Source organism: Apium graveolens, chromosome 4 (genome assembly GCF_009905375.1).
Source record: "Apium graveolens cultivar Ventura chromosome 4, ASM990537v1, whole genome shotgun sequence".
In the NCBI taxonomy this organism is placed as follows: Eukaryota; Viridiplantae; Streptophyta; class Magnoliopsida; order Apiales; family Apiaceae; genus Apium; species Apium graveolens.
Genome location: NC_133650.1, coordinates 2,277,756 through 2,303,220, shown reverse-complemented (window position 1 = coordinate 2,303,220; position 25,465 = coordinate 2,277,756). Strand labels below are relative to the sequence as shown.

At 32.3% G+C, this 25,465-nt stretch overlaps 1 protein-coding gene across 3 annotated transcripts; it reads left to right on the top strand.

Annotated features, from left to right (window-relative positions):
• The first annotated feature begins 17,703 nt into the window (after nucleotides 1-17,703).
• Nucleotides 17,704-25,342, top strand: LOC141717446 (uncharacterized). 3 transcript variants are annotated; one of them, XM_074519511.1, is made up of 12 exons: nucleotides 17,704-17,871; nucleotides 18,234-18,362; nucleotides 18,642-18,765; nucleotides 20,321-20,460; nucleotides 20,576-20,720; nucleotides 21,112-21,290; nucleotides 21,936-22,173; nucleotides 22,546-22,632; nucleotides 22,887-23,032; nucleotides 23,264-23,368; nucleotides 23,814-23,902; nucleotides 24,367-25,342. In XM_074519511.1, exons 1-12 carry the CDS (start codon nucleotides 17,809-17,811, stop codon nucleotides 25,046-25,048), a joined length of 2,127 nt encoding a protein of 708 aa, XP_074375612.1. In that variant the 5' UTR covers nucleotides 17,704-17,808; the 3' UTR covers nucleotides 25,049-25,342. The 3 variants fall into 3 exon arrangements, with proteins under 3 accessions (XP_074375612.1, XP_074375611.1, XP_074375613.1); XM_074519510.1 differs by having other exon boundaries at nucleotides 23,264-23,407; XM_074519512.1 differs by lacking the exons at nucleotides 17,704-17,871; nucleotides 18,234-18,362 and adding an exon at nucleotides 19,826-19,922 and having other exon boundaries at nucleotides 18,653-18,765; nucleotides 23,264-23,407.
• Nucleotides 25,343-25,465: the final 123 nt, after the last annotated feature.

The following is a 25,465-nucleotide window of genomic DNA, read 5'->3' as shown; positions in this document are numbered from 1 at the left end:
ATGCCATAGGAAGATAACCTTAAAGTTGTTAGATGTGGTAAAATTTGTAACAGCAAAGAGCTTACGAAATCCTCGAGTCTCCAAATTTGTGGTCATTGAAACCATCATTGTGAAACTATAGTTTTCATGAGTATCATGAGATATTAGTTATAATAAAAGTGTAACTCACATAGTTTTTAAATCTACATGTGGGTTATTACATCCACTTTCATTAAACCACAACTACATATGTGCAATTCATAGGCCATGAGTTGATACTATGATTAGGTAAGTACCTTAATGGAATCACCCAAGCAATTAATACATAAGCCCAATGTTATCTTCAGTCGATAATTATCAAAAATTATAACAATTCAGTAATACCAAACATGGCAAATGCCATGTTTGCAATGATACGTCTTAAAGTGAAATTCATGCCAAAACAATTGGCGACTGTATAAATATTACATTCTTTGTTGAAAGCATAAGTTAAAAACATTGGAATATCGGCAGACACGCAAGCATGGTCATGAAATGTTTTCACTCGAATTCATCTCCATTCCATTATTCCCGAACTAATTTCCCTCGACGTTCTCTGCATCAAGAAAAAGGACATTTGTATCTTTAAATGTGTGTATTTAAATGGAGGTAAACTATAACGACCTGTATATTTTTATTATTATTTAAATGTGTACTTATGGATTAAATAATTAAATAAAATAATTGTGTGGGTTCAGTCAGTGGGTTATTACTCTGTCGCTATGTGTATGTGATTACTAGTGTGCGGAATTGAACTGCGTGGGTAATTAATGAATTGTATGACTTTGTATCGTTGTTAAAAATGATGTTATTGCAGTTTTATTTCCATAAATACTTGGATTGTCTCTAAAATTGTTTTTATGACTTTGTAATTTCTAGAATTATTTTTAGGACTTTATAAAATTGAGAAATCGATATTTCATTAATTATTTATTTTTAAATGATTTTCTGAGTGTGTTTAATGGTAAGATCCATATTTAATTATAGAAATATTCAAAAAATTATGAAACTTATATTTTATTAAGTTCGTATTATTCTGAGAATTTTAAAATTATTTTGGGAATTTTCGGAGTTAGTTTCACCAGCGCGTCGATTCGTTTAATTGATAAAAGCGGGCATAAGTTGTGTTTTAGGAATTGTTTAAAAATTTCAAACTTTATGTTTTTATAAAATTCGGGATATTTGTAACATTTTAAGACTATATCCGTAATTTTCTGGAATTGTTTTATGTGCACCTCGATCCGTTAATGTCAAATTTTGGGATAAACCGGGTTTCGGAATCTTCGTGATTATCTATTAGTACACGCGTTTGATTTTTAGGATGGGTATGGCTGCGTGTCACTTTCTTGTTGGGAAGGAGTAATCGGAAAAAAAACAAAAAAAAAACAAACACAATAACAAACAAAACACAGCCCCCCCCCCCGGCTTCTTCTTTCTTCCCTGTCGCTGCTCTCCTCCCCCGCCTCTACTCCGCCGCTTCTCCGCCTTTCCTCTCCCCTCTTCTTTCTTTCTTTTTCTTTTTGTTTCTTCCGTTCTTTAACTTTAATCACCCTCTGAATTTAACCCTCAATTAGGTATATACCCTCATATACATACATATATATCTTCGGCTTGAATTCTTTTGTTTTAATCCTACAGTCTGATGTTGGGAAGATCGCGAATTCCTTGATAGTATGAGAACTGGGCTGCCTCGACGAACCAGAGGCTCGACCTCGATCTTCACCCGCGATTTGGGGTCGATCGGAGGTCAGCCGGCCGCCGGTGTTGAACCCAGCGAGCCGGTGGTCGAGCCTGCCGCAGCGGGTTGCGTTTCTTTTTTTGTTTTTATTTGTTTGTTTGGGCTAGAATAAATTCATTAGTTGTTGATAATTGTTCAAATATTGAGTTTCTGGGAATGATTTGGAAGTTGAATTTAATTGTGGTTCGGTGTTGGTTTAGTTATGTGCGAATGAATATGATACATATTTAGGTTTAAAAGTTTAATGTTAATTGAGATTATGTTTGTTGCAGTATAAGAAATAGGAATTCGATTAAATAATATTTTCAAATTAATAAATAAATATGAGTATAAATGTAAGATGTAATAATAATAATTATTTGGTTAAATCGGTGTTTGGGATTTGTGAAATGGATTTCGGTTGTATTAGTGGAATGAATTGTTGGATTGTTTGTTGTTGTGATTTGACGTCGAGTTGTTCGACGGGTAGGCCGATAAACTGTGAAGGTGCTGCCCGAATTTTTGGAAATTAAATTCAGAAATTCGGGACATACCCTGTAATTATCGGAACGTCGAACGAGTATAAATAAGTATATACTTATATTCTGTGTGGAACGTGATTGTATGTTGTGGTGAATGTTTTGTTAAAACCCAATAACCCTAATTTCGTAAAATGACGAGTATACGTATTTTCTGAAAACGAACACTGAACCGACTTTCGAAGACGTGAACCCTAATTGATACGTGTATTATTATATGAAGTATTACGAGTCGGGTCTTGTTAACGTTCGGGTAGATTGTTAGCGAGGATATGTCAAGCATAATCGAAGGCCTAAGTTAGGGTGTTTCGCCTTTGTAGGTGCTAGTCGGAAAGCCCAAGAGTTGGCGTTGGATTGCCTAGTGGACAGTCGACGAGCTCAGTAAGGTTCCAATCGAAGGGCCTGAGTGTTGGAGTCGAATCCAGGGTAATCTAGTGGTTAGACGTTAAAGTCTGAGCGTCCGTGTCGGCTCAAGGTTAATCAATAATAGTTGTAAAGCTTTGCAAGACAAGTACCCCTGACCATTCTTTTATGGTTCAGTATATATGAATGAAATATTGTTTTATTTTTGAACAGGAAGAGAAATGTTTAAGTTACGTATCCCCTGGGTTTGAAAATGTTGTTAAACATATATTTTGGGGAAAAGTAACTTTTGAAAGTACCTATCTCTAAATGTGATTAAAAATGGAAAAGAGGTTTTGAAGAGTGTGTTGTGACAGAATTGATTTTAACAAGAGATAGGTAAAAGTGATTTTGAAACTGGATAAAACGAATCAGATATTAAATAACGTTGCGTAAGTGGCTAATTCGGTTGCGCGCATTACATAACCGATTAGTCCAGCATAGATAGTCAGAGACCTAGCTAGTCCCTGCGGATCCGATAATTTTTTGTGAAATCCCGATCAGCTTTCCTAGACATTTTGTGTGATAGCTCGGCCAACTATCCTAGATAATTTGTGTGGAGGCCTGATCAGCCGTCCCTAGATAACATCCAATATATATCTGATTGTGATTTAGTGGTTCCCGTAACGGAACAGATGATTTTGTGGTTCCAGTAATGGAACAAGTGATTTTGAGGTTCCTGGAGAGGAACAAGTTTTTATAGGTCCTGTGATGGGACAAGTTTTATGGTTCCCGTAACGGAACAAATGATTTTGGGTCCCCGTAACGGGATAAATGGTTTTATGGTTCCTGTAATGGAACGGAAGGTTTGAAAATGAAAATAGCATGCTAAAATTTAACTCTGATATTTACGCACAGCACACGACTGTTGATTTTTATTTTACAGAGCATGCTAGTTTTGATATCCAATTTATACATGTTTTACTTGTTTCTGGCGAGTTATGAATTTTGTTCCTATAACTGTTTTACTTTAAATCGTATTTATTTGTTATTCATAAAGTGGTACTGCTGAGCAATTGATTGCTCACCCTTGCCAAATGTTTTATATATGTATTGCAGATGCCTAGGGGATTCTTCCGTGTTAGTCAGGGCAGAGTTCCAGTTCTTTCCGTGCCAGGCTCCTCTGAGGTAGTTGTATTGGACCCAAGCGGGTCTGTTGCTGAACAAAAATAGTATTGTTTGGATTGTTTTAGTAAGTTGGTTTTGTGGTAATTGTAACCTAAATCATACTTAAACCTGGAAAAGATCTTGGTAAAGGGGTCGTAGTTATATCCTATTATTGGATTGTTTATCTTATGATTATTATGGATGACGTCAACTCCTGACCCCGGGATTGAGGCCGTCACATAAACAATCAGTTAAGTATAAACCAAAAATAGTTTATGTAAGTTCAGCAATGATCGTCAATTAATATGACCATACTCTATAACAGAACTTCTATTATTAGAGTTCTCACCAGGCTTTGGGCTCTGATGTGCAAACATCCTTTGCACTCTATATTTGTCAAAAATGACAGCATCAAACCGACCAGCTTCCCAGTTGGTGAACACAATAAAATCTCCCATGTTGAGTTGAATATATGCTGGAATTTTATAGAGACCAAAGAACCTTTTGTCATATTTGGAAAATTGACCTGTAAACACTGTATCCAAAGGGAAACAGTAGAGAACAACATCGGGAATATGCTTGCCAAAGCGTGCCATGAAAGAATGTGGAATATCCTGCATCAAAAGTTAAAACATAGTTATCTTATGTATTTCAATTATGTAAATAGAAAGTTTTGCCCGATTAAATCATTTTACAAGTTTATAAGAAAATAACTTACAACTAAGCCATCATAGATTGTATTTTCTTTAGCTTCAATTAAAATCTTCCATCCAGCTCCAACAACATTGGCTGGTCATGTTTGTAAAAAGTATAATTACAATCATGACTTAAAATAATGCAATGTTCAGCCATATAGTGTAGAGCATATTAGACTTTTACCTCACTTGGCCACATAGGAATTCGGTTTTTCTGGTATGATATACTCTATTTCACATCCCGTCTTATCAAAAGTGTGACCCCGTAAATTTCCTTCACCTTTGTAGCAGAGAAGAAGTTTACAACCAATGCCTTTTTTGAACAGATTGTTGAGTTCCCCAACTCCAGTTAAGCTTTCCCTGTTTTTCTCATAAGAGAATTGTAGATGTTGGCCATTTGGTAGCATTATTAATCCATTACCAGGAAGATTTTCACCATATGTAGAAACAATGGAGAGTGGTAATTTCTGAAGACATAAGCAAATACTTAACAGGAATACTCAATTATGATAGTTAGTACATGTATTAGGACAATTGAGTAAGTTATTTACCAATTCATCCATGAGAGGTTGCATTGTGGCATCGACCTCAATGATGAATGCTGGAATGTTAACAGGCTCACAGTTTTGCTACTGAGATGGAATATTATACATAAGTATAATTAGTAACAACAAATTATTAAGTCTAATCGGCCAATTAGCGAGACCTGTGCAATACAAAAATTGTAATGTTATTGTATTTTTGGCTTCTAATCCAAGCGTGATCATTTTGTTAATGGATTACAGAATATTGAAGTAGCTCTTGATACTGTGAATCAGGTCAGATGTAAAGTACAGCCGCAATGCTAAACATCTCTTAATACAATCATGGCGGATACTATTACAAATCAATACAGCAGAGTTGAATATGTATAATGGTTGTCCCAGTAGTAAACCAATATAACCAAAATCACAACATACACTGCTAGGCAAAACAGATTAAGGGGTTATTTGTAAAATCTGAATCATTTTTTTCTGAACGATTAAAATTCTGAACGATTGATAATCTGAATGTTGGACTGTTAATCCTGTTTGGTAAATAAATATCAAAATTTCTGAACGATAATATTTGTTGATCATATCCTTACGTATATGTAAAAATTAATTTGTATTTTAATCTTAATAATCAAATAATAATTTACACGTATTTTGAAAATTTAATAATAAAAACATACATATATTTTGAATAAATATTATCCATTTAAAGATTTAAAGAGTAAACAATATTTTCAGTCGTAAACATGAAAAATATATAATTGTAAGTTTAATTTTAAAATTATTAAACAAATTTTAGACAAATGTATTCATATTAAAATTCTCATTATTATTTGAATATAAACATATTTAAAAGCTAAAAATATAAGTATAAATGTTAAATAAAATTAATATATGGCATGGAATTTTAATTTTATACTTTTTTTAAGAAAATCACGTACGTATTATAAATAAATATATTATATTTTTGTATTATGGTCTAGTGGCTTGATATCACTTGATAAAACTTACTATATCCTGAGGTTACATGAACCATCCAGCTATATTTTTTTGAATGAGTCGTCCAGCTAAATTCTTGGCTCATCCAGCTAACAAAAAAATTTATCAAACAATCTGAACAGGTGATTCAAGTCTCGTCCAGTACTTTTGGTATGGTACAGGGGTTAACAAATGACCCCTAAGACTACCAACGACATAGTTAAAAGAATTGGATTGATTTTTCACCATATAAGTCAACATAAAATATGACGATACTATATGAAAAAATACCCAATATTAATCAATACACAATGTTATCACGAGATCACATTATCAATCCTAAACTAATCTTAAAAACTATTTTCATAGAATCATATATGTAGGCTATTCACTATACATATTTGTATATTAACATGAGCATGATTGAACAAATCGAAGACAGTAAACATCTATTAGATATTGATATTCAATCATCAGGTTCCTAATTGAAGGATAGAATATAAACATACCCCCATGACAACTGTTGAATGATCTGATGGAAAAGATATCAGTCGATGCTCCGTGCAGAGTTGGATTACGGTTTAGTTGTAGTATTCACTTTGAATGGGGCTTTGCATGCAAGGGTTTATTTTGATCAATATACCAAAAACTATTGAACCACTAAAAAGTCAAATAGCACGCATCTCTATGTGTAATTATGATTTGTGTTTAATTAGTTGGAAAGATGTAATAAAAGAATTATAGGTTATTACATAATTATGAATATTAAGTAAGACTACATAATTTAGTTACATAATTATGAATATATTAATAATTTAAAAATAACATTTAAAAGAGCAAGTAAATATCATTTATCTACTAACAAAAAAATATTTATTATTTTTAGAACAATATGCTGCAATCTTATCATAAAAGTTAATAATTCATGAATTATTTTTCCCAATAAGTTTATTTAACCGAATATGTCCTTATTACGGTTTATAAACAATACTATTTATTCGAGAATTTTAATTTCTCAATATTATGTTATTAAGTTTTCAGTTTTGTATTTTACGCCTATATCTTCACAATACACAGTTCAAATAACCATAATTCGTAATAGAGTATTATGTGTCAATTTGTTATACATGTTCACTCATCTTCCCATGCTAAAAATAAAATTGATTTTTTTTAATTCTTTGCCGGATTATATATATTTTGCAATAAAATATTTTGTAAGTGTAATTTGATTAAAAAAATAATAGACGTCTAAAACAAACATAGATATTTCAATTAATTAATGATCAACAAATTATTTTGAATTAAAATATTGTTATCAAATTTTTGTACATATATTTTTTATAGCATATATCCCGCAGCCACTACTCTTCGGGTGCGCACTGGGTAAACATTAAGGGCTCACGCAATAGCCGGCAAATCAGGTGAACGAAGTTAAAGCGCATTTAAGCGACAGGCTCTTAAATGCTCTTAATACTGATTACTTTGAGCTAATTAATATGCATAATAAGTTTTAACTTTTATTTTCTACGCCATAATATCATCGCAATATTATGCCCATATAAGAATAACAAAAAAACTACGATTCTTTGTTAAACAATATGCTGCAATCTTAACATAGAAGTTGACAATTCGTGTTTTTGTTACAAAAAAATTATTTGACTAAATATGCCCTTATTACGTATTATAAATATTACTATTTATTCGAGATTTTTAATTTCTTAATATTCTGTTATTAAGTTTTAAATTTTCTATTTTACGGCATAATATTCTCACTATACACATTACTACGGTCCTTCGACTTTAATAGACTATTATGTGTCCTTTTGTTATATATGTTCACTTATCTTCACATGCTAAATTTGTAATAGTTTCCAATATACAATTGGTATCGTTTTCTTTATTTGGAGCCGGATTATATATATTTTTGCAATTTGTTTTTTTAATTGTAATTGGATTAAAAATAATAATATACGTCTAAGACAAATGTAGATATTTCAATTAATTATTGATCAACACAATGTTTTGAAATAAAATATTATTATGAAATTTTGGTACATATTAAACTGTCAACTGTGGATATTTTAAGATTTAATATGCTCTTACTACGGATTACAGACATTACTGCTTATTCGAGCTAATTAATATGTGGGTTTTATATCAAGTCGGCCATCCTATTCGTCAAAATATCTCACTTAGACCACCATTTCCCACGGCGGCTTATTGAAACCATTAAAAAACTAATATATATCATGTCGTTATCCTTTTCTAAATAAATTAACAGAAAATGTTAATTTCTTAAAAAAATTCGTTAGTTCAAGCAGAAACAACCAGAAGTGGTGAGCTGGTAGTCCACGTATGTTCCACGCTGGACTAACTATCAAGTGACACAACACAAGTGAAAGAAACCCTAATAAATTAAACCGATAACCCGAACAAACAAATAAACTGACATATTGGCGAGTTAATTTGGGACTAAAAAAACTCTAAACAGCGGGTTCATTTAATCTTCACTATCAACCATCATTCAATCGTCAATCGTATCTATCTTCAACAAAATCTAGAGACCAATTATCACTCTTTAACATCATTCGACAAGGTAATCAATCCTCTTTGTACTGTTTATTTGTGTTTTATATAATAGTACTGTTTCATTCGATCGTATTGTGCGGCTTGTTTATTTTATTGTTATTTGTTAGTAATAAATGAATGTACGAATGTAATTACTTATACGTTGCTTTTACCTTACTTTTACCACAACTCCAGAAACCTCTTCCTGGATTTTTGGAAGACCATGACATAAGTACTCGAGCATTCAAACCACAAAAATAAAAAATCAAGTTATTATCAGACTTAACAACTGACGAGTTTGACAAAGCAGACATGGGGGTTTACGATTATGAGCGAAGATGAAGATAATGTCAGAAGTAATTACAAAGTTATGCAAAAATTCCAGAGAAGATTAATTTTTTTATCAAGAACCCTAATACATACACTATGTTTGTATGTCTGCAAATAACGTGAAGTCAGTCAAGCTAGCTGTTGCTTATTCAACGCCATGTCAGCTGAAACATCAGCATCACCGTTAACTTTTTTATTAATATAACGGCGTGATATATATTAGTTTTTAATGGTTTAAATGAGTCGTCGTGGAAAATGGTGGTCTAAGTGAGATATTTTGACGAATCGGGTGGCTGACTTGATATAAACCCCATTAATATGTAAAATAATTTTTCTTATGAAGTTTTGACATTTTTATTTCACGCTATAATATCATCACAATGAAAGAGATGTGTCCTAAGTCCAATCATGTATGATGATTTAGGAATAACTTTTATGTAATCTGTTTTGATTTCATTGATATTAATAAAAGACTTGTTTTGGTTTTATTGCGGGCTTTATCTATTTAAGTATTTAAATAAGATATACCATAGTTTAGAGTAAAGCTTTTTATGGATTATGATGAGATCATAATAATGAGACCTAAAAGATGATAACTCTAAACTTAAATATTTCCTGGTCGTAGGATTACTAACTGGTAATTAGTAATCCGCAAAGATCGGTACATACTATGCTTGCTTCATTATGAAGGATGTTTGTTGTCATAGACATTTGTGTGGTGACACTATAGCTAGTATGTATGTGCTTATTATAGAATAATTTCACTGAACATGACTCACACAGCTGAACAACTGATGGAGTTCACTCACGTGTCAGCAGTTGTTCACATAGTGATAGTTGTACAAGTATCCTTAGACTTGAGGTCATCATAGTCATCTTGTGTACACTGAACTATGATTTGGTTTAGTTCTTAGTCTCCAGGGACAATTATAAGGGCTCTACTGGGTACAGTAATTTGTACACGAAGATAGTGTATGATCAATAAATGATCTACCCCTTCCAGGGAAGAAAGAGAATGTTCAATGCTGATCCACTTATACTAGTTCAGGAATCTCTGGCCAGAGTGAATGAAATTAGAAAGGAGTTTCTAATTTACATTAAATAGAACTAAGCATAGTGAATGGGAAAGCAAATGATTAAATAAGATAGGCTTGACACAAGTTCCATGCCTTGTATTTAATCGTGACATTACAGGGTAGAAGGAATTGATTGTACGGTAACTACTCACTGAATATGTTCTTGGTATTCTAAGCAGTGAATTCATATTATTCGGATAGTCGCGATATGCTGAGAAGTATCCCTCACGATGTAGAATAAATATGATTAATTTATTAATTAATTATATTTAATGAATTAGAGAATTTATATAAATAATGATAAAATAGTTTTATTATTATTTATTTCTACTATTGGCTTAATATTGAACCTACAGGGTCACACCATGAAAGAGAATGATTTAATGGTGGAGGAATTAATTAATATTGGCTGGTAATTATCTATTTGTGAAATAAATAATTAATTAGCAGATTTAATAATTGATTAAATGAGATTTAATTAATTCTTAATATTATTAATTAAGAATTTAATTTTGGAAATTAAATCAAGTGAGAGAATTATTTTTCTAAAGTGTTTAGAAAAGGGATTAATGATTAAAAGGTGTTTTAATTATTAGTTAATTGGTTAATAAGAATAATCAATTAAATGATTAATAATAATAATATTTTATGGAAAATTTTCAGCTGAAAATTTTGCCTATAAATATACTATTATAAACCCTATTTGCCTCAACTCAAATAATTAACCCTAATTATAAAGTAGAACAAGAGGGAGACAACTAATTCTCTCAACCTCTTCCTCCTCCATCACATTGTACTCTTGGTGGATACCGGTGGAGTGCTTCACACTTGAGGAGCAGCTGCTAGGGATTTCCGTTCATCGTTCTTGGATCGCTATTAAAGACCTTCATTTTTCCATTAATGTAAAGCTTCTTAAGGTAAACATACTGAACTACAAATTAAATATTATTTTTCGCATGGATCCTGCGGAGGGTTTCGGTTTTTTTTAAGATTTAAATTTACGTTTTCGTTGCGTTTATGTGCTAAAAACCCTTCACACAATACAAATTACAAATAACCATTGACTTTAATAGACATGCATAATCTGAAATTGTTAATAAATTAAAATGTGTAATCGGCTCACTTACGTGTTCACTGTATGGGTATATGAATATGATATGTTATATTGTAATAATAAATTTCTACTATCTACATCAATCGTTTTGTTGGTAAAATAATATTCTTGACAGATTTGCATATGTAGTACCAAGTTATAAATCAATGTATCATTATGCTTTCGATCAAATCTACAAAATGAATTGATTAAGCCTCCTATTATGAACTTCTAAGGTTGAAAAATATATTGTATGTGTACTTGATACTAATTAATTGTGGAAGATTTTAGTTCTACTTTACACTTAATTCCTTTTTTTCAATAATAGGACAATGATATTCAATAATCGTCAATCATTATGTTCACGATTCTGTGCAACAACTAATAATTTGATTTATGAAATCATCTAAAGAAAATTAACAATTTAAATATACATATTTTGGTACAATCAAATTATCAAGAAGTATCATATTCTCACTGCACGATTGACTTTACATATTTCAGAGTAACTAACTTCATTCCATATTAATAGCCTGACATATCACATATAACAACTTTGGCGGCATAAAACATGTAATCTGATCATATCTCTAAATTAAAGTTGTAGATATGCATCTAAATCTTTTTTATAGCATCTTGTTTTAATTCCGATATTGTCATAGTTGTTCCTGTATTATAACTCAGAGCTGCAGAAGAAACGTTGCATACCACATCTTGCAAGCATCATGGGTTAGTATTCTGCATACAATTTGTATTACATGATGAACGATTATGAATTCTGGAGTTTACTATTAAGTTCTCTTTTAATATATATTTTAAAATTCAATTCTTTCAGCTCCAGTTATAGTTCATTCGCTTTCTTCACTGGACATTTACAGCCGAAACTTGAGGATAAGAGTTCGAGTCACAAGATTGTGGCATACTAATAACAGAGAAGGAGTCTTTGTTGGATGTAATTTGATTCTTTTGGACCCTCGGGTAAGTGATGTTTAAAACAGATTGTTTTACGTTGTCACGTTTATAGTTGCGAGTATACTATTGTAACCTACATGTTTTCCTGTTTGTAAGAATGATCATATGCAGGCTTTTATGAGAGCTGATATATGGAACTCTCTTGACAACACTATTGTTGAGGGTCAGATGTATGAAATAACAAATTTCATTACTACCCACGCATCTGGTATCTTGAGGCCTGTTCGTTCTGCGCTAAAAATTATTTTCACACCTTTAACCACAGTTCAAACTATGTATCTACAGCATACTTGGTGGAGCAGTCTAAATAAACTACTTTTGGCGTGAAGTCTTCCCTACACATTTGCAATCAATTTATTCATAATAAGATTTAGCCAAATTGTGTTCTGGAATGTCTGCTATTTTGCATTACATTTGAGTTTTTGTCATCTTAAAGATGATTGTTTTGAGATTTTAGTATTCAGCCAAACTTTCTCTTATGAATTAGAATAAATTTTAATGTACACTCATATGAATGTTTTACTCATCTAATCATTTGTTATATGTCATTGCCGAAATCAATGTTTACTTATGACATGTGAATATAATTTTAGATGTTGCTATTACAAATGGGAATGACATACAAAATAAATGATACTCTTTTACATGTAGATTGGAAGACAATGTTACAATTTGAATATAGATAACAGCAATGTTCACTTTGATCCAATAATCTTACAAACACTTTCTGTAAAATAATATTGTCACTAATTTATAGTAACGTTGATTAAACATTAACATAATAACATCCTTCTAATAATACACTGGAATATGAATCATATATTGTGACCATAATCATCCACCAATATGCGAATTCTACCAATTGCTTCAATCAACTGACCAGCCTGGCCATTCAAATTAGCAAGATGTCCTTCCACCCATCGCTAAACTTTTGAAAGCCATTCACCATCTCTGCAGCGTTTAGTTTCAAGGTTGTCTCATGACCACGTAGGGAGATGGACGTATCACCTAGGAATCTAAGTGGATTTCCCATATAAGATGATGGAATTTCGTCACTGCTTTGGGATGATTCTCCACGTGTTTTCCTTGATCCATTCTGCAAAATATCTTCTATATTGCTGTAAAGGATAGAGATAAAATTATGAAGCAAACGTCCAGAAATTGGTAAGACATGAAAAGAAACAGACATGTAAAGAATACTTTAAATGTTCCTGGAGGCCAACCGAACGAGCAAACAAATCAGATTGCCTGCTTTCCATGGATATACAACTCTGAGAAGAAAACATTTGCATCTTCCAAATCAGTGTTGAAATTTGCGCAAGTGACAACCAATTGGTTCAACTCCACCATTGCCACATTTTTAATACCTGACTATCGTTTCCTCTTTGCACTGCGTGAAGTCATTTTTCATGCTATATAAGAGAAGGTGTAAGAGATGGTGTTTGTGTTAATGTGCTTGTATGTGTGAGGTCATGTACCTTTCCCTTATATAAGCATCAAACTTTGATAACTTCCTGTTCTATAATGTGCAGTTAAATAACTGCAAGTCAGTTATCTAAAACTTTGGTAACTGCAAGTCTCCATAACTCTCATCATAAACAGTTCTCTGTGAGTGAGTCTTTGACAACCAACATACAATTCCCAATTCATCATCAAAATACTCACAAATATAAAAATTTATGACTAAATATAAACAAGTTCAAATATGAAACAGAAAAAGACTTTTATGACGAAAAGTACTATGTCACAAACGCATAAACCATTCTTATGTTTTTGGTATCATACAGAGAAAATAGTAAGTGCTTATAATTTTACATCGAAACTATCATCAATCTCAATTACTTCTTCAGAACATGAAGGAAACATGAAATCTTCAAAGCGGTATGTTCCAAAATAATGACGAAGGTGATTCACGCATGCCGTATCATAAACAGAAATCTGTAAGTCTGAATTACGGCAATATTTAAAAAACATAATATAACCCTCACGTACAACATACTTTCGTAAAAACTGATTTATCCCATAAATCTTCTTCTCCGCAAAACAGAATTTAAATTTTACACTCATCCCACCACCGAGAAAAATCTTTAAGTTATTGGCAAGTTTTGTACCATGAAGACAGTAAAACCCATGTGGTACTTCCTGCATAGTAAGATTATCAATTACTGCAAGAACTCATTTTAGTGATTGACTGCTTATAAAACAAGAACAAAGTACAAACATACTAGTTCCCCGAACTGTAACGTATGATCTGTAATAACCTTAAAAAATTTGGCATAATGCTGAACATCATCTGCCTCACCTGTTAAAATGCAACATGGGAAACAATTTCAAAATCTCAAGTTTTTAAATAGAAGATGTTAATGACAAGATACCTCCATAAGTTCCATCTTTTGGAATGACGGATTCATCAAAAACACATATTTTAAACTTCAGTGCTTCATCAGTATGGTAGAGAGCAATGGTATCACCAATTTTAATTTGTGTATCTCGAATGAACCAATTTCACTCATTAGTAAAAAGGACTGCGTCAGTAATCCATTTTACATGTATAGGCCATTCTTGATCCTCAAAATAAAATGTAATGACTGGAGACTTTTTACATAACCCCAATTTGTCGCAAGTATCTGAATTGATAACCTAGAAGGAACAAAACTATTAGAGACAACACATTAAAAAAATGACAATGTTTTAAAATAAATTTTGAAATATGGACGTCTATTTGTTACCTCTGTGAATGATGTGTCCAACAAATGTTTGCCTTCAATAAGTATGTGCTGAACAGTGCAGAAATTAGTTGTAGCATTACAACAAAAAGTGGTACTCAGTCTTTCTAGCTCGGTATCAGTCCAGGTCAAGTTAGAATCCCATGTCACTTCTGTATATTTCATTTCCACCGTATACAGATTATATACTTGAAATTTGAACTGCGCTCCTCCTTCATATTCCAGTAGAACCATATGGTAGGGCTTCATTAAGTAGAAATTCATCATATCGGACAAATTTTCGATGCTCTTAGAGTTTCTCGGATATTTTTCCGTCCACACAATATTCAAGGGTCTTAACAACTTAACCTCACCAGGGAGGTGACTCCCATAGTTTACATAAAATGGCATTGCCAGAAACTGCATAATTTGAACAAAGTAACCAAAACAGATACTCTAATATATAACAATTACAATTATCACATAATGAGCAATTGAACTTTATCAAAGTACAGAGCTACATTCTAATACATACCAATTCTCCCTTTCTGTAAAAATCACCCATATTTGTACAAACAAAACATATATGAACTTCTTTTATATCCATTTTGCATCAATTTACATTCAACGATCAATCGAACATCAAATTCTTATTCTAACAATGAGAATATGTAAAACATAATTGAACAACTTACTTCTTTCGGAATGAGTACCCCCGATGAAATGGTATGGATTAATTATTGTACTGAATGCAACACTTCAAGCTCTAAGCATAAATTACTTGAATTAGTTTCAAATTGAAAGAGAGAGAGTGTGAATTGTGAATTTTAAGTGAGTTTTGTCTGTTTCAAATTGAGAGTGTATGAGTTGTAATTGAGCTATGCTGATTTGCTTTTTCTTTTTGTTTTTGGAATATGTTTGTGTATTATTCAACTATTTTGTCCATCCAAAAAACCTAATTTTAAATGTTAAATTCATATTTTACTTTTCCTTATAAATTGAATGGAAATATAAATGCTCTATTAACGTATTTTAATTAAAATCAAAAAAATTCTATAATTATGCTTTATATCAATACAGTACATAAGTTTAGAAAATCTTTAATAACTTGCAGCTGTACATACTTTTTTAGATGCAAAATATGTGATGTCATCTAAGAATGAATGTGAGTGTTGTATTGTATGTATATCTTTTTTTCATTAAATTAAATCACATTATTTAATTTTGGTATTGTCTAAACTATTCATGGCAATATTATTTAACAGAGTTTTACCTAAACTCGACACCATTATATTTCAGTGAAAAATAAACTATTCAATTGGTAAAAATATTCATTTGGTGCGAATCGTAAATATTAATAAAAAAAATTGCTAGCATGCGTAGCTGACTCATCAAACTGGAAAGGTCATTTTACGTTCCCAATTACTAATATACAATAAAGACAATTAACCAACAAAATTCATTTTGCACATAATTTATAATTACAATACTGAATTATACTCTATTCACTTAATCACGTCGCGAAAATCCCAGTCGCTACAGTATGGATTGCTCAAATGCATGATTGTAACAATTGATATAAAATATTCTATCAACTCAAACTCAATCCCCAAGTTTTAAATATAATTCATTTCATCTATAAATGTTAAATCATTATATGTTTACTTAATAGTTATTTGATTTTATGATATGAAGAACATGCATTGATGAATGAAATCAGATTCGAACAATTACTTAATCACTCATCACTAATGTTCAACAAAATTAAAGATATACACAAAAGTATCATATGTAATACCATATGTGGAAAAAAAAATCAATGATGTAAGGGTGCATATAGAGGAGAAAGTAACAAAATGGACCCGGTAATAACAATAATACCTCCGTTTTTTTATTCAAGTGATAGTTACTCTGTAGATGTAGTAAAAATAAAAACTAAAACTTGTTGGTGCCTGATAAAAGAATAGGAGATGTGTCAATTGTATTTCAATTTGGCCACAATTTGGTATCTATACATTTTTTTCATAAAATTAAACCACATTAAGTAATTCATGTTATTTGTCTAATTTGAAAATTTTGTTTTTCTCTTATATATTAGAAAAAAAAAATTTAACTAACATCATATCGCAACTATTCGTGGCAATATTATTTGAGATACTTTTATCTAAACTCAACAGCATGATTTCCGGCTAAAAATAAAATATTTAAATTATAAAAAGAAATAGTAAAATAATTTATTTGGTGCTAATCGTAAAAGATAATAAAAATAATTTTTTTGGCTAGCACGCGTAAGCGCGCGGGCAAATGTCCCTAGTTATTACAAATAGGGGTTAATTATCAAATAGGTCACTTATTGCATCCAAATATATCAAGTGAATCACTGACCTTACTCAAATTAGTCACTCATTCAAAAATTTGTATCAAAAATATCACTATATCTTTAGTCAAAATTCTTAAAAGTATTATATATTAAGTTTGACTCATTTTTTATGAATGATATTACATCTAAATGAAAGATTCTGAATTCTACTATTTTTGATAATATTGTTAGATTTTTAAAATTTTATCAAATGTTTATTTTTAATCTTTTTTTTATTTTCATTTGATTTAAATAAAAATAAATAGTAGATAAATTTTTAAAAATCTAAAAATAATATCTAAAATACTAGTACTCGGAATCTTTCATTTGAATGTAATATCATTCATAAAAAATGTGTGAAACTCAATATATAATACTTCTAAGATTTTCGACTAATGATAGACTGATATTTTTGCTACAAATTTTTAAATGAGTGACTAATTTAAGTCAATTTTATTATTAAATTTGGACGCAGTTAGTTACCTACTTGATAATTAACCCTAGTGTACTATTTATATTTAAAATTTTGTTACTCTAAAAAGGCGCTAAAGAGTATATATATTATATAGACGCAGAGGCATAGAGCTCAAAAACAAGCGGCAAAATAATTACACAAATTTCTATCAAAATTTCAGAACTAGAATGGATACACAAATCTAGTGAGAGAGAGAGAGAGAGAGAGACAGATAGAGAGACACACACAGAGAGAGAGAGAGATGCTGTGCTTCGTACTGGATCTCCGCAGTTTGTCACCTCCTTTACTTGGAGACATCAAACAGGTAACATCTAATACTCACATTTATATATTTGTGAATGTTTCATTATGAATTGCGTTTGTAATTAGTGGTGATTATCTTCAAATTGAACCTGCTGATTCACTCGTGCGAGTGTAATTCGTGTCAATCCGGTGAATACTTGTAGGTATACTTGTATTTGTATAATCAGTGGCATTTGTATTGAAATTGAGCCTCTAATTCACTCAATTTGTGCGTTTTCGTATTTGTAATTCCGTGTGAAACGAATTCTAGGTCATATATGTACTTGTAGTTGATCGTATTTGACTATTTGCAATTCTGTGTGAATTTATTGATTTTGAGCAACTGATTTACTTCGTTTGTGTGTTTTCGACTTTTCGTTTCAGTCATTATTGCAATTGGCGAATTTCTATGCCATCTCGTCTTCTATAGGTGTACGGCCTCACTCGAAGCCTCTTCCTAATCGATTAGGGCTTTGTTATATCAATAACAATCGAATTTCTGGCTCCAGTGAGGTATTTTCACTGAACTATCTAGGTTGTTCTCTCACTATACTGCTTTATATGTTTAATGTGACACATGTGTGTAAATATTGTTGGAGCAGGTTGAAACTGATATTGTGTATATTTTTGTATGATGAATTCGCCAAGTCAGATAATATTATATTAATTCAGTAGTGCACCTAATGTGATTTTTTAATTGTTACTAACTTACTATGACCATAATTTCACATTTCTAAAAGAAGTTATTATTATTATATGTTAATTAATTGATTTAGTGATTTATTCATACAGCTGAAGGTTGCATATGTTCCAAGAGGAGACTTCAGTCTTCGTGATTTCCACCATGCCGTCACTAGTCTCCCTTCTGATGTCTTCATGCCTACATATAAGAGTTCTGGAGATGTGTCTTGTGAAGGTAATTTTGAAGTGCAGGGATCCTTTGTTTGCCCAGTTATTTAATGCTAATTTCATACTTATATCTGTTGAAACAAGATTTGGATTTATAGATCGGTTCACCAAAATCACATAATTTTTTGAATATTTGAACTTGCATTACATCTCCCAAACAGGGCCAAGTATTCGTTTCTAGTACAGATGTCAAATATTAATACAAGAACATATCCGGAAGTGAAATTTAACATACTTAGACTAGTTAATGCTTATAAGGTAACATTTAATAGTGAAACTAATGCACCAATTGCTTCCATTCTGGAAACACTTTATTGCTTTATCACAGTGGGGCCAGTGGGCTAATACTTCGAACGTGCTGTAGAAATGTCATATATAACTGATATCGTTGAATTATTGCATCTAGCACCACAACTAAAACTCTTCTGGTATATATAATCTGCTATGGCCTACGAGGGTTAAACTTCCGTATCAGAGAAGAAAAATTATGAGACGGATATGCCTTCTTGTATACATAATATGATATGAAGCTGCCCCTTCTTGTCCGACACCTGTAATAGCAATAATGGTAAAACATAGCAGCTTGATTGAACAAAGATTATATTTATGACGATAATTTGTTCGTAGATATGTCCACAAAAAATTAGCAACGTCGTAGCGGCTTACAAACCGGACAATACTGTGGCATATTTTGGTAATAGCAACTAGGTTACAAAATATGGTTGGTGCAGTTATCTTTACCAACTAAACTGAGCATTTATAGTTCAGGAATTGCTGTTCCTATAGATGAAGATGTACCTAATGTCACATAGATATAGGCTTTATCTAATAAGGAAGAAGTTAAACAATAATGCAATCGATCAAGCTAGGAACAACAATCATTTAGGTGGATATCGAAACTAGGACCAGTTAATATAGAATAAAAGACATAACTAAAATACCAATACCAATCTAGAATATCAATAGTTATGTGATGGTAATCATCAGTTACGAAGAAGATTGACTGTGCTAGAGATTATATTGCTAGTTAATTATTACTACTTATAATTAAAAGTTTAAAAATGCAGAGGAAATGGAAGAACAATTTTGTCTGATTATGCCATGTCATATTGCAAAGGATGATTCCCTTGCATATTTTAAGCAGCGCCAGTGTCACGCACCAAGGTAGTTTAGATTCTATTATTATTACACAAATAGAATGAAAATGACTCACCAGATAATAAGTATGTGTTTTCTCAAATATTCCTAAAATGAGTATGGTTTTTCATCCATGTACTGTTTAAAATTTTATTTTAATTTAGGCCACAAGCATAATACAAAAAAATGGTATACTACATGTAAAGTAGAAAAAGAACATTTAACCAGTAGCTCATTCTTACCAATATCTATACATAAGAAGTTTCTTTGTTTGAGTGTGTGTAGGAGTACCCCTTACCCCTTCAGCCCCTCCCCATCTCCACTACTGTCAATATTTTAAGCAACGGTTTTATCTCGCAAGTGTGAATTATTTTCTTAATGTGTGTAGTAAATGCTTTATAGTTTGCTTTTTTTTTGGGCACCAGATTTGAAACTCTCAAGCATCCTGAGTGAAAATGTATTGTACTCATGGAAAGGCGACGACAAGGATTTTACCAGAAAAGTCATTATGATCGGCTCCAATTTTGTACAAAAATTAGACTCTGCTACTAAAGAAGCACTTATGGTTAGGCATTAGTTGTGAATACATTTTAGTTTTCTTTATGTTTGAAGCATAATTGGCTTCTTCGCAATATGCACTATGAATCTTAATGTAGTCATGGTTTATCTTTATTTGGTAGGATGCAGCGGAGAAGTGCGTCTCAGTGGAGTTTGTTTTGCTTGAGCAGAAATTAAGCCATCTCTGTGATCTACCTGGAACTATCAATAACTTTGATCAGCAAATCAGTGAACTTGAAAATTGCTCATTCCGAGCATTCTTTCCAGGTTTAGATACTGTATTTAGATTAATATTAATTTTACATGATTTGGAAACTTACTGTTGGTCGAAAGGTAACACTTAAAGCAGTATGTGGAAGAGATTAGGTCTAAAAAGCTTGTAGTGGTTAAATCTTGTATGACTGACAGTAAAATTCCAACCAGCTTCAAATTCTCAACAATTACCTTTAAATGTCAAGTACGAAGTTGTCGGTCCCTCAGAATATTGTAGGGGAAGCATAATTGACAACATTGCAAATTGGACCATGAACACTATACAGAGACAAAATTCCTGCTTCCTGATCTAGATTTATTAAGTTGTATGACCTGTAGAAAATTTCTTATACGCACATGGCACTCAACTGTATTAATTATGTTACTTAGAAATTCACATTTTTAGATGGAAATGTATTCCGCGTACTGGTAAAACAATGGCTACAAGGCTTGAAGGATGACTCGGAAGAACAACTACAAGCTCAGTTCATTTTCAAGGGAGATCTTGTAGGTTCTCTGAAGCAGATAAATTGCAACTTGAGCTCATTCTACAGTCCCATGATTGACGGATTCACACCCTGTCAGGTAAAAGCTTTTGTTTGGCCAAATTGGATACTGCATAATATATATAATTTTTTTGGCTAACTGATGCTCAATATTGAAGTTATCCACATTGTTTGACATCACCGTCAACACAAATATCTTGTGTTTACTGGACCTTCCCCCTCCCTTTATGTCATGTAACCGAGGCATAATTATCTGTTTACATATGGAAAAAAAATTACAATTAATTCATGAAGAAGTTAAAAGTTTACAGAAAATAGCTATGAAAGGTTGACTTCACATCAGCTAATAAGCGACTCCCTGACATGTTATTCAACATACAAACATACAATAAATCCCAGTTTGTGAGATGTTAAAAAATATACTAGTTGTGAAGATCTCTGGTTCAAGCCGTCCTTCACAGGTTCAATTGCAATAAGTATGTATTAGACGGGACGACATTAACTGCTGATTACCAAACTGAAAGTTAATTGCTGTAATATGACAAATGAAATCGAACATGTTGATATCATCCACCATTCGATGCTTGCATCTAAAAATTAAGTTTCAAAAAATTATGTCTCTATCATGAAACTCTTTTTTAATACACGCAGTGCACTTATAAGTTATGCTTTTAATAGTTACACAATACACACACTGACTTTTCTACTTTACTATTAAAAAAAGACATGCAGGTGTCATGGCGTGCCATTAGATGACAGACATGAAGATAAAAACAAGAGGTCTTGCCCACTTACATGCAATAATCTAGAATCCCCGGATATATATGACAATTCTGTGAAGGTTGGCGAACAAACTGTTCTGTTTATGCCCTCTTTCTGGTGCTGTTTGAAGCTTCAGCAAGTATCTTCACATGTTGATTTCAAGGTTATTGAGAGAACTAATTTAGGATCTTTAAGTGAAGGTAAACCTAAATCTTGAACTTTAGTCATAAATTGAGCAAAGGTTTCGTATAGTTGTATAGACTCTGCCTGTATCGAGCATTGTAGTGCGTTTAGTTGTTTTATACTTCCATCACTCTAGGTTTTTCCAGTATATTGTGATTTACTGCAGCACATGACATTTTGTTGCAGAAAAAATCATTTTCCTTGTCAAAATTCTCGGTTTCCATTCTAATCTTTTTCCCTTCTAATCTTTAGTAAAATATTACTTCTAAAATGGCGCTTTAATAAAAATTTGCAAAAGAAGCATGCCAATATTATCTGTCCTATCATTTTTTCTTGTGCAAGTGACTTTTGCCATTCACTCTATTTTGTTAACTGACCCATTCCAACAGGTTTTATATTCGGGCCTTCCTACGTTGTAACTCCATCAAGTTGTCCAGAGTCCGAGGATATTGACAAGTCGGAGCTAAATGCTCAAAGTACGTGAAATGCTGAAGATAACATTTTTTATTCTGTGAAGTTAAACAACAAGTTTTACATGTGACATTTTGTTCCTCCCTCCCTTCCAAATGAGAGTCCACTCGTCCGAATGTAGACACCGTGTACCCAAGTAGACAACTTGGACTCTCATCTGGGAATCAGAGGTCGTTAAAATTTTCTAGTTTATTTTCTACCTGCTTTTTATCAAACCTGCTGTTGATGGCACTTTCTGCTTTTCTCTGTGCTTTGGTAGTTTTCCAAGGACTTTGTAGTGTGCTACATTCTCTGGACCAAGGTCTGGTTTGCTCTTCAAATTGTAATATAGAAACGATGAAGCAGACTTCCTTTCAGTGCTATTATATATTGTTACCTTCAGACAAAGGACAGATGCTTCTCAGGGTAATACTCTCTTTACTTGTAAGTCTGATTTCACTTAGTATCTACAACAAATTTCTGCGAAAATCTACCCAACAACTTATTTTTGTCTTACTGTTTATAGTTTCTATAAAACACAATATATGATAATTTTTACAAGTGCATGTTGTTTTCTTATACTAAGTAATTTTGAACTAGATTTTAAATATTCAGACCGCACTTTGAATTTTATTCTAAATCCACCAATGTTTGCAGCGGCTAGCAGGATCAGAGGAAGTCGTGCCTATCTTCGACTTCCAACAGTTAAGAACTTCAGCAGCAAAAGAGATTGAAGACTCTGTACGAACCTCTTTGCTGAAGGTTTTTTTTTCTCTTTCATTTTCTTTGATTTGTAAGCAGGTAAATCTATATATTTCGTTTGTTGATTTTATTCTCTAATTTTAATGCGAGTATGATTGGATTAAACATCCTTCAAAGGGGTGGTAAGAGTGTAGATTTACATTTATATATTAAACTGATTTCTGAAGCTACAGCCAGTATGATTGTGTACTTCCTTAATTCAAGAAATGCATTATATTCCCTAATGGAAGAATATGCAATTGTGCAAAGTACGTCGGTAGCAGGTAGACTAGGGTGAACTACTGCAACAGATTCTAATCATCAGACGTTCAGGAGATATTACCTGCTAAACATGTATGCTTTTGATTGCCTACAATAAAAGAAGGAGCTAGTATTTTTAAAATCTGGTATTCTAATTTGCACGCAAAAAAAAGAAAGGAATTTACATGTCCCCTGCTGTTTACAGATCGAAGCAAGAGACTACAATCCTGTCCTGCATGAGAGAGGATTCCATCAAAAACTGAACGTGCTTGTAAAGGAAAGTCTACAATTCGGGTAAATATCTTTGCTTCTGACTTTGTGCCTTCAACATGAAATGAAAAGCATGATGCAAGACTTTCTCAAGTGCATGCAATTTATAACTGGGAACTTGCTCTTCTTTGTACTAAAACAAACATGTGTGGTTTTCTGCATTGTTTGAGGAATTCGAATGTTTGTAGGTTATATGTCTGCCTAAAAGTTAATCAATTCATATGCTTTTATAATTTGACATTGTTTTAAGTTGACTTAAAAAAACAAATGTATATCATGATATGTGATCCAATGCAATCTTTTTAAGTTTCTTCTGGAGTCATTCTATTGTTTTTAATTACTAGGCTGTCCTGGGTACTACTTACTAATGTGATAATATATCTGAAAGTTAGTTAAAAAGGCTAACATTTTTGTGTGATTTTGTTATGCATATCATTAATTGCAAAAACTTTTTAGGTAATTTTTGTTAATATTGATATACATCCCAGCTCATTACCTGAAAACTTGAAAGAAACAAGCCATGAATCTATCTCTACCCAGCGAAATTCTCCAATAGAGATTGGGTTATTAAAGCAAGATGCTGATATTGTAATCATGGAAGAGGAACTACCTCAATTAGAGTTGAAATTCGAAGAAGATAAAAATTCTGAGCATGTTGCTAAGAAGTGGGAACATCTACCTGGAAACAGAAGCCCAAAGATAAGTTCGGTAGAAGAGACCCAACAACTAAAGCAAGCTGCTGATATTATACCTAATAAAGAGGAAATAACACAGGTGGATCCTAAGGCCAGAGAAGACAATATGACCGCACGTATTGCAGAAGAGTGGGAAAAGTTAATTGTTAATGAGATCCCCAAGAGACATTCTCCCACTTGCATTGCGAAGCCTGCGTTTGACCAGACTGTTTTTTCATTACCAGATATTGGTAGTAGAAATCCAGATGAAAAAACTTCAAGAATACTAGAAAGACTGGAGGTACCAAGACAAATGAGGAAAAAACTAGCTTCACCTAAAGTCTCAAGCGGCGTCATTACAGAAGAATGTGTGTTGATAAAAAAACCTCTCATTCCATTTGGACCAGCTCATGCTGCGGATCAGGGCACAGTAGGAAGCCAGTCCAGCCAGCCAATGAAACCCAATTTCCAGAGGCTAAAGAGAAAACTGAGATAAGTAAAGGATTTCGTGATTGTTGCGACCAGAGTTGTTACAGAAGAAATGGCCCACAAGGTTTATGTCTCTTACTCTTTGTTTTCCTTTTGTGCCTCTTCTAAAACTTGTACATTTTGTGTGGCACAAGTTGTGCTTTTACATGCTTGTATCATAGTGTTAATGTGCTGCTAGTGCTACCTTTATGAGCTGGTATTTCAAATGCACGAAACCAGCGCTGTTTTTGCATTCTAAGCAATTAGAAATTTAAGGGATGTGTATATACAAAATACCCAATTAATCAGGATAACATATCAACTTGAATCACTTTGTTAATTGCAGTCAGTTTATGCACTTGTCCAACTTTTTTTATCAACGGCTTGTATATATATTCCGTGTATCTCTGTAATCTTAGGTTATCTTAGAATTTTGCATTAGGTT